The 10,545-nt window shown below is 48.4% G+C and overlaps 3 protein-coding genes across 3 annotated transcripts; 1 reads left to right on the top strand and 2 right to left on the bottom strand.

Moving 5' to 3' along the window:
• Positions 1 to 492: 492 nt before the first annotated feature.
• On the bottom strand, positions 493 to 3,260 carry fluG_2 (Protein fluG; the record flags this gene model as incomplete). Its single annotated transcript, XM_031150212.1, has 3 exons — positions 493 to 1,977; positions 2,022 to 2,206; positions 2,243 to 3,260. The coding sequence occupies 3 exons, from the start codon at positions 3,258 to 3,260 to the stop codon at positions 493 to 495; spliced, it is 2,688 nt and encodes an 895-aa protein (XP_031005932.1).
• Positions 3,261 to 4,485: 1,225 nt separating this feature from the next.
• Positions 4,486 to 6,012, bottom strand: abfB (putative alpha-L-arabinofuranosidase B; the record flags this gene model as incomplete). The annotated part of the gene is made up of 1 exon (XM_031150211.1): positions 4,486 to 6,012. The coding sequence occupies one exon, from the start codon at positions 6,010 to 6,012 to the stop codon at positions 4,486 to 4,488; it is 1,527 nt and encodes a 508-aa protein (XP_031005933.1).
• A 2,720-nt stretch (positions 6,013 to 8,732) lies between these two features.
• LHYA1_G005261 (uncharacterized protein) lies at positions 8,733 to 9,571 on the top strand (the record flags this gene model as incomplete). Its single annotated transcript, XM_031150210.1, has 3 exons — positions 8,733 to 8,775; positions 8,861 to 9,030; positions 9,110 to 9,571. The coding sequence occupies 3 exons, from the start codon at positions 8,733 to 8,735 to the stop codon at positions 9,569 to 9,571; spliced, it is 675 nt and encodes a 224-aa protein (XP_031005934.1).
• Positions 9,572 to 10,545: the final 974 nt, after the last annotated feature.

The raw sequence follows: 10,545 nt of genomic DNA, 5'->3' as shown, positions 1-10,545 counted from the left end.
ATACCTACCTATTTCAGGGCGCCGGCGGAGTATCCGGGGCGCATATGGTGCAATTCAGCGTATGATACTTGTCAGTAAATCTATAGACATCTTACAGTATCACTGAATTCAAAGAAGGCAACTAGGTATGAGCAAGTCGAATTGAATTAGTAGCCAGCTCCTCTTGTTCAGAACTATATGTAGAGTTCTTTCCAGCGGGAGGGGTACGGAGTATGTCACTATGTAGAACCATATCCGCCAGCTAGGATTGAAGCTAAGTTGTGTGAAGGTAGCTATCTCTGGTGCCACGAGAAGCTAAGGAGTAAGGATGTTCTTCACACCCTTGCATAGGGATGATCTGCGAGTACTTCGCACAGTGAGGGGCCAAGATCGGGCAGTATTAATACTCGGTGTATGTGTTAGCTAAGTTTTCCCCCGTTGCTAGTATAGGTCCCGAGAGTTAATACGACGTCTCTCGATAAACTGTATCAGTAGATCTTCTTTCATGCTCTGCTAGTACCGCTCGATAATCCATTCCCTTCTCTCCTCTGCCGACATGCCAGCCAGCAACTCAAACTCCGCCTTTTTAACCTCCTGGTATCTATCCACCAACGCCTTCCCTAGTAATGCAATCAAAACCTCATCATCAGCCAGCGCTTTCATAGCCTCCTTAGCATCTTTCGGCAACATCTGTCTAATTCCCAGTTTTTCTCGTTCACTCGCACTCAGACTCACAGGATCTGCCACGCAGTCCCCCCACGTCATCTTCTCCTTATCAAGAAAGCCCTCTGTCCCTGCAGCGAGAATCGCCGCAATGGCCAGGTAGATGTTCGCGAGCCCGTCCAGGGATTTGAACTCCCAGTGCGAGCCGGCGACTTTCCGCAACGCCGTCTCCCGGTTCTGCGTCCCCCATGCTACCCAACGACCACCAGCCCAGAATCCGTCGAGCACACGGTCAAAGCTGGCTGGCTTGCTATACGTAAATGCTATGATGGCAGGAAGATGCTTCAAGAAACCCGCATAGAAAGCCTCGTACACGGCAGGATCGTCCCCATTCCGCGACGTGATTGATATGTGAACGTGTGCTGCAGTGCCGGGTTGGTTGTCAAAGGGCTTCGGGAAGAGAGTCGCGCGCAACGAGTGGTTTGCAGCTACCGTGGTGATGATTTCGCGGGCTTGGAGAAGCGTATCGACGGCCTCGAGAGGGGGTAGGGGCGGAAGCACGAATTCATATTGCCCGTCTGCGCTTTCGGCATGCCATTGTTCCAGAGATATCCCGGCTGATAATAGAGTGTCGTAGATGTCGTTCAGCAGATCCAGCTTCCCGCTTCCATGGAGAGCACGAGCGGAGCTCCAGACATGGCTCTGTGACTCGGCCATTGGCATGAAAGCGCCTTCGGGAGAACGGGACATGAAGACTATTTCTACTTCAAAGCCCATTAGGAACTGTAGACCTTGGGATTTGGCTGTATTGATGGTACGTCGTAGTAGTGATCGAGGACAGAGGTCTACTTCAGAGCCATCGTATTCGCGGAACTCGCATTGGACTGAAGCAAAGCCCTTGGTCGGACCTGGACGAAGTGATGAGAGCATGGCCTGAAGTTTGTATTCGCCGCTCGGGGTGATTCCAGGGATCAGGCTATCATTTTGAAGCAACCCGAGAGCGGCCTTGGTTATGCCGATTTGAAGGTGATTGTTTGCTTGTAGAAGACTTAGCGCTCGTTTTGCAGGTATTACCCGCAGTCGAAGGGTTGATGTGTAGTCTAGGTATTGCAGACGGATGAATTTTGTAGCTTGATGCCGCTCCATGAATGATCTTAGTACTTCCAGGTCTTGAATCCCCGATCTAGGACGAAAGGATATCGAACTTGGGGGGAAAGCTTTCAAGGGGAGTCTAAGATCGTATAGATTGTTTGACGTTGTGAATAGGATATTTTCTACGGCTTTGATGGCCTGTGAAATTGTTAAAGCATCTTTTCGCACGTATTCGGGTAGGACCTGCAAAGTTAATTAGGAAATAACTGATGATAGAAGCAACTCACTACTTCTAGTGCTTCTCGGACTTGAACAATGGCTAAAAGATAGGTTTCCGGAAACCTGACCGACGTATTAGTATAGTAAATGCTGACCTTGGGGCAGAGCCAAGGAGCAGCTGTCTCGGGAGCTTGCATGTGGTCTCCCGAAACAGTTCCGGGCTCCTTAGCTCCCATAGAATAAAACAGCTCTTCTGTATGAGAATAAGCTCACCAGTGACCGTCTGTACTCCACAGAATCTTCTCTGTCGGGCAAAGCTCCAGAATTTCCCGAACCACTCGTTCTTGCCCTTCTTTGCTTACCATGGGAAACACTTCACCGATATCTGCATACACATTGTCGTAGACAGTTGCAAGATATCCCGCCTCTTGGGTCCATGGATAACTCCCATGAAGGAGAACAATTGGAACTTTGGGATATTTCCTGATGAAACTCTGAAGATGCGAAGGAGACGATCGAGTGAGTGTAATATCATTGTCGCCTAGCCCAGTGTGAAACTGGAATGGCTTCTTATGCCCATTACTCTCCTCTATGAGCTCCGCAGTCAAGTTCACCAGAGACCAGTTGATGAATTCGCGATCAATCCTCTTGAAATCGGTGACACCTTGAGCCTTCAAGCCAGAGAAAAGAGCGACAAATTCGGACATGAACTCGGAATCCGCACAAGTCGAGATATCCAGTCCACTCCGGTAGCAAACAACTGATTTGAAACCCACAACCTCCGGGTCGTTGATGAAATCTCTAATCGCCTTCCGAAAGAAGTGTTTGAACGTTGCAAATGCATCTCGGGCTCCGGCTACCCGATTCTTCAACAGCCCGTCGATGATCTCTTCCGCCACCTTTTCTATGCGAACAATCCTCTTGCATTTGCTCCTCGTCAGTTGATCGTGCCATTGATAACCAAAGACCTCGTCTTTCCCATCCAGCCCATCATCAACGAGGATTGTTTCAATACCTTCCAGACATCTCTTCGCCCAAGCGTGACCCAGCCTAGTCTTTTCTATCTCAGTAGCCTTGACGATAGCGTGCCATTTGGCTTCGCACCCGAGGATCTCTGAAAGCTGGTTGACGGCCCGGAGATGTGAGAGACTAGATGGGGTAGCTTTCATAGCCTTGCCGTGTGCTTCGGTGGTGATTGCGAGGAGGTCATGTTTGGTTTGGGCAAAGGGTGTAAGCAAGGGGTGGGCGTGGTTGTCGATAATCGGGGTTGTGTGGATGGCCTTGATAAGATCGTCCATCGACAGCATTGTGCCGGATTCAAGACTGAGTGTAGTCTTTCTCAAGAGAATTTTCTGTGATCTTCATATAACGTCTTCAGATGGCCATGGTAGTATCAGAGAAAATGGGAGGTTCTCAAGTCCCAGCCAGCCGCCCCACCGCGCCGCGTTGTTGCCGCCGTTTATCACACAGGAAAAGGTTGGTTTCACAACAGCGCTACACGGGAAAATGGATAACTCTGATTCGTGAGATGTGATGCAAATGAAGGTGACAGACATGGTTGTGTAAGGCTGAAGATATGATGACGAGAGATTGTGGGGCAGCTGTACGGTACAAGTACACGTGACTACCAACACACTGTGCGCTATGATAGCTCTTGTTCGTCATTTCGAAATCCAAACCCATATAGTGTATCAATTCCAGACCATAACGTGGATGCTCCCTGGCCGTATTCTTTGCATTGCAACTGCCAGGAGAAATTAATCCCCGGGTTGGCGATTTAACGAAAGGTGATACCACAACCACTATATTTAATACCAGTGATTTTGTTCGACTGTGTGATGGAGATAATGGTGAACATGTCCAAAGCTTTCCTGCGCTTCTATCTTTTATTATGATCTCAAGTTGACAGATTTTACACCTTGCGAATACGCTAACCACGTTAAGAATTCACCAAAAGGGGGGGCTAGCGGGGGAGAACACCTATGTATTGAGTACTAGTGTTATTATAACCACAGGAATTTTCACAACTAGACTCGCGTGATCTACAACGTCTTTTCTCAGGCTGGCCTAGCTTCAACTCAGGTCAGCTCAGGTCAGCTCAGGTCTATTCAACTTTTATTTTTAACAAGGGGACGACCAAAACTGACCCTTGGCATCCGCCTTACAACAAAGATTTCTCTTTTAAGTCCTATAGTATTTTACGGCGGTCTCTAAAAAGAAAATCCTCGCGCGCGGTGGATAGAAAAACTGGCATCAACCGAGAATGTGCCAATTTGCGTGGGATATTGAAAGTTGATAAGAATAAATGAAAGAATAGACCAACTTGTATATCATGTGATCGGTGAGATGCGAGGTACACCAATATGATGAACTGTGTATTCACTTGTAAGTGTTGCTATAAGGTCCCCCCGCCCTGTTCCCATCAACTAGAGAATACAATCACATAACTTTTTAACATTTGTTTCCACACCATATGCTACTCACGCTTCACCCACTTTAGCAGTCCATCATGAAACTTTGGCATATCTTGACTCAAGAAGCGAAGCCAGAGCTGATCACGAAGCTCACGTCATCGTTGAATGAGGCTGCGGCGTCAAAGGCATGGACCCCACCGTTGCTCGCAGCATAGCCAACATATTCATAGTGGCGGAAGTAACGGGTAGGATAGCTCCAGGATCGTATCGAGGTGCCTGTACCGCTAAGGCCAGACTGAGGGCAGAATGTGGCGTCTTCGTAGAACAGCTTGGTGCCGTCGTTAGCGTTGAGCACGAGAGTGAAGGCTGAATGCCGTATATAGCTGCCGGGTGTATCGACGGACTCGAAAGAGAAGCAAGCGCTGTTGCCAAGACCAGTGCGAACCGTCCAGCTGGCCTGCTCTTGGAGAGCAGTTGTGCTAGACGACGAGACGACTTGGGTGTTAACGGTGGAACCAGTATGTGCGATATAATAGGTCGTACAGCACGCTGTAGTAGCCCGCAGCGAGATGGAGGATCCAACGGTGAGCGCAGAGCCGCTGGTTAATGCCCCCGTGACGTATTTGGCGGCTACGATATTGGCCTGCACTGAGGCCTCGGTGGCGTCTGTCGGATAGCCTGTGGTCATCACGCCCTCGTAAAATGTACCTTGCGCGCTGTTACTATTGTCGCCCCCGATGCCAAGAATGATAGCGCCCTCTTTGCTCATCGGGTTATAGCCAGACACGCTTGGGCGCACGCCACTGTAGTACGTTGACAACGATCCGGACGCAGCGTTACCTCCACGGATCGCCCATTCGTCTGGCTCCCCTTTAACGATCGCAGTAACGAACCGGTAGGAGATGGATGGGTCCGCAGTATTGCTGGTAGCGCTCTCGCCCGAGAATAACCCATTCTCGAGATCGGCCATGACCCAAGGGCCACTTCCAGCGCCAGTTCCCCAAACTGTGTTGTCGCCAAAGTAGATGGCTTCCATATGACCATTTCCAGTATCGTGGCTGCTTGTCTCCGCATTACCATAGTCGAAGCAGCATTCACCATTGTAGTGAGTCCCGTCGAGAACCGCATACATTCCTTCTGCCGCGTCGCCTGTAGCTGAGCCGCTAACGGCGTTGTTGCGGTAGCCAGTACCGGGCGAGATGAAGACGCCGTACGCCTTCTGACCGTTTAGTGTGACTGGTGCGCCAATCGCGCTAGCCAAGTTGTCGTAGCCATTGGTTTCCGGGCCGTCAAAGCCACCTGGCGGAGCCTGAGTAAGGTGATTCCCGCGGCCGGACTGATCGTAAATGATCGTGATAAGGCAGGTCGTGCTAGCGCAAAAGGTATCTTGGGCTGCGGCATTAGCGACACCACCAGCGGTGAGCGGCACGATAATAGTTGTGGTATTATCAGAGCCGCGTTTCACCTGGTAGAGTGAGCCGGTGTAGGCGCCATATAGGGCGCGAGTAGTGCTATGGGCCGCGATGCAGGCCGTGCCACCCGAGGAATAGAGGTCGCAGGGCCCAGCAGCGACAGGGGAAATTGTCGTGGCAATAAGGCCTAGAGCGAATACGCAAGCGCGTTTAATGCTTGGTTGTGAAAACATGCCTGATCGCTTTGGATGCCTGTGAGAATTTTCAACTTATCGACAAGAAGCGCGCACATCGTAGGCTTTTAAACAGAGTAGCGTCTATTCCGGCCTGTGTGTTATCATCTTTACTCCGTCAATCTGATAAAATGTTCCGTTTTCTGGAATAGAAATGGCACGCGCTATTCAAGTTGGCATGAATTTCCTCCAATAATATAGTGGTGCTATACCCCGCTTACAGAATTCCTCGAACACGGTCTAGTGATACGCGAGGTGGAGTAAAAGTTCCGTCCAACTAATGGTCTGCGGATATTGTAATAAGTGACTATACTAATACTAAAAGGAGATAGCTAGATTAAGAAAGTACAAGTTATGTTGTGATGTTTTCGATGACCCATTATCGTAGTAGTACCAGTTGACACGGCAAATTATAGGAATTCTAACACTACGCCGGACTTGAAAACTAGCCTATGCCTTCAGCCTATTGAGAGCTATCGCATAGTTCATCCTGTAAGGTGGTCCGCACTTCTGGTTACTGGGCATTAACCAGCCAGATCTGTAAAAGCCCTATACTCCGAGCAGTATCCGGTATTCCGTAATGATGGCTTGAAAAAGCGGAAGTACGGCGTAGCTTGCGTAACACCCTTTTGTATTACGGCCAGTCGGAGGCAAATGCAACCAAGTCAAAGGCATATCACAAATTTAACAGTAAAAATCTGGGAAGGCTAAGCTTGAGATGATATTGATAAACAGCAAAGGGCCTTGCCGCTTGTGATTCATCGGTTTTCAAATTGAATGTCAAAGTCACAAAAAGGAACGCGACGGCAAGTAAAAGTGAAAGACTATGGATGTGATAAGCAACGCGAAGATAAAAGCGAGATGTAAAGGTCCATGTATGTAACAGCAAACCCAGACGCAGAAGCAAATGCTAAAGAAGGCCCATGAGCAGAGCCAGATTGCAAAGCTCATAGTTCGCTTCAACACATGTGCTGCCAGATGTTATGGACAGTGCATTAAAACTATCACGAGCCTCAATGACGGCGAATTTCAAAGACGCTCGATAATCTAAATGCAAAGGCTGCAGAACCAAGATGAAGGATCAAATAAATTTCGATGAAAACCCTAAGTTTCGACCGTTAAAGCCATTGACAATGAGAAAGTCTGCTCCGAACATCGGTGTAGAATGCGCGCCCCATACGTCCAAGGGAGTGTTGGGAGAAAGTCATTCTAATGTAGGCGGCGTGGGGTATGCTGCCTTTAGGCATGGCAACTTTAACAAGCCAGCTGGTCGACGGTGTAGATGCGACACAATCTTGGTTGGACTTCGTATCTTACAATATTTCCCCGCACATTGCCAGCAGTCGCAGCCAGTCATCTAACCCTCTACGTCGACAGGGGCAATGGTGTGAATACCCCAACTGTTGCTATTCCCAACGGAATTGATTTATCAGGAACAGGAATTGGACAGGTTTCAGTCTGAAACATCTGAGTAGCAAAGTATCCAACATCTACACAAAACAAGAAAACCAAGAATAACGTGCTAGCAGGCAATTACAACATTTGGTCAGCGTACATCGATATTTCACCCACTTCATAGACGGAAGGATGCCATCATGCCAAACTTGAAAGACCAACACAGCAATTCAGACAGCATAATATCACAGAATCTTTACAGCAACACACGTGAGACACACACACTAAGCATGCGAACTTCTCCTCTGTCTAAATGGTAGACAGAAAGCGCGGAATCAAAATGCGGACCGAACGCTAGTCGGCAGACATTTGAAAGATTTGAGGCCATATGTTATCATCTTCCTAGATGATAGCTAGATCTCGAAATAGATGACAAAAGCTCATTCTGCACTGACAGAACCACTTCCAGTACGGGTATAATAGCAATACTATGTTGCTACAGCCTCAGCCAATGCTTATTGCAACTCGCAGAAAGGAGGAACAGAACGTGAGGCTTTGATCCCACCATGCCACTTGTCAACTTGTGCAACCTAGGTATCATATATCTACCGGAAGCTTTCATCATCCCGGGAGGTACAGCAGGGTGTAGCACAGACGTAGACTGTGTCTAGCATAGCATAACTACAAGATTTTGGCACCCTGCAACGAGCTCTCGAGAATCCTTCCCCCCTCCCTTGGATCGGATTTGTGATGTCGCGTGGGGAGATTTGTTCGCTCGGTATATCGCACGAAGAAGAGGGGGGGAGACGAATCGGTAACGGCTTAGGTCCAACGATATGTATTGTGCAGCGGGAGGAGCGCGGGAGACATGGCATGGCATGTTGTGGACTCCTGGGATGATGTATTTGGTGCAGACTTGTCTTCTACACCAACCAACCTGCCCTGCTTCGTCGCGTTTGCATTTGACTAGAAGGTCGGTATGGCGAAGCGATGGAGAGTTGACGGAAATGTCTTTGTGAGAATTGGTATACTAAGGTGCGTACCTTTTGTTCTGAGAGGAATTAGATGGATGTAACAAGCTTCTGGTGACATGACATAAAATGTCAGGTTTATTTAGGTGGTACGGGCACTAGCGGGCCGGTAATGCCCGCCCACTATACTTCCACTCCCCCTATATTTCTTCCCTCTTCTTGACCCCAACTACAATCACACATTACTCGAAGTCGAGAATACATATCATATCAGCCACCTTTCTATAGCTGCAGAAACTCCTGTTCTCCAACTTTTGTTCTCATCCTAGTCCATCAGCATTACAGAGTATTCAAATGGAAATCCTAGTCCTAGGTCTTCCGCGCACTGGCACGCAATGTACGTCCTATAAGGTCACAATTTCAGTCAGTTGTAAAAGCTCGAGTCCTTGATTGATAACAAGCTCCTTCTATTTCTCAAACAGCCCTTGCAGACGCCTTGAATATATTAGGCTACCCGAATATCTACCATATGCGTGAGGTGGGCAAGAACCAGCATCAGGCCAAGTGGATCGAGGCACTGGAAGCTAAATTCGAGGGGAAAGGCAAGCCGTTCGGACGTGAGGAATTTGATAGTTTTTTGAGTGGGTATAATGTATGTATGTTAAGTTCTTCTACAAGCATCCACATACACATCCTTTGCTCTTTATATGAATAGCATGGCATGTTAAGAGGCTGAAGATATGTTTGTTGACTCATACCAGGGCGTCGCCGACTACCCCGCGGCCATCTTCCCCTGCGAACTCATAGCCGCATACCCCAACGCAAAAATAATCCTAAGCACCCGCGACGAAGATAAATGGTACGCCTCCATGCTCGCAACCCTCTGGCACAAATGGAGCACCAGCAAAAGCGCTTCCGATCCAGCACCGAGCCCCATGCGTCCCCTCTCAGACAAATACCAGACGCTGGTTTGGGGTGGAGATTTCCCTGCTCGTGGCCGCGCGCAGTTCCGTGCGCATAATGCCCTTGTGAGGAGCTGTGCTGGCCCTTCTGAGCAAGAGGGGGGGTTCTTGGAGTGGGATCCGAGGGATGGATGGGCGCCGTTGTGTGAGTTTTTGGGGAAGGAGGTTCCTAAGGTGCCGTTTCCTAGGGTGGATGATTGGTTGGAGTATAAAATGTTACATTCGACATAGGGTAGGATATCGAGCACTTTGGTACGGTATTCGCGCATAGGTGGGTTATAGTTTTGACGCCTGAGATAGGATAGTTTGGAATCGTGAGATGTTCGGGCTTCAAGCTCACGAATCGAATTGTTGAGGGTTTTGGATATCGCGTTCGGAGCCAAGGTAGGTGTGGAAATTTTCAAGCCAGAAGTCTGGTAAAGCATACGCTATGAGGATTCCTAAGAGGACTACCATCGAGTACAGAACTTGGTATATGCTATTGTGCATAGTAATTGCCCGGTTAATCGCATTACTATTAGACTCAGACTACCACTCCTCAAATGTAACTCCAACTACCTGGTGTATCCCGCCCGATGCAAGCTAGATATTGGTATATGAAATTCGGAGCATACAGTACCAAGATAAATATCTAATATAGCCATAAAAAGCCAAGTTATTATGATAGGCATCAATAAACCTTCAGTATGTTTTATGTTTTTCCCTCTAGTTTAGGGGAATATTATAAGTTCAAGTCGAGTTGGAATGAAATGTACCAACTGTTGGTACGCCAAGGAAGGATTACAGATTACCCCGTGCTTACGGAGTACTTTCGATCGGCCTTGACTCACACCGAACGCAACGCACAGGCTAGTTTTGACTCCTTATCCGTACCGTATATACATCTACCTGACCTCCTCCCCTTTTCTTTTCCTACAGTTGTAAGTTTTGATATTTGGTTTTTGATTTAATGAGTTTGTTAACCGCAGTTCAAGGTTCACGGCCCGCAAGCTCAGGTGCCGAGGACTCGTCCTTCGTCGTACTGTACTCGCCTCGCTACGTCTTCGGAACTCGAGGTCAAATGTTACGCCCCCCCGAGACCTGCCCTCGAACCTACAACATACTGGAGACCTACTTCTCACGTGGTCCCGCTGTTTCTGCCTAGGGGCTCTTCACCTTGAAGAGTTTGATGGATTGGTCACGTGATAGCCTCTCACTGGATTGAT

Source organism: Lachnellula hyalina (genome assembly GCF_007821495.1).
Source record: "Lachnellula hyalina strain CBS 185.66 chromosome Unknown contig00054, whole genome shotgun sequence".
Taxonomy (NCBI): domain Eukaryota; kingdom Fungi; phylum Ascomycota; class Leotiomycetes; order Helotiales; family Lachnaceae; genus Lachnellula; species Lachnellula hyalina.
The sequence above is the reverse complement of the archived record's forward strand: the minus strand, read 5'-3'. Positions and strand labels throughout refer to the sequence as shown.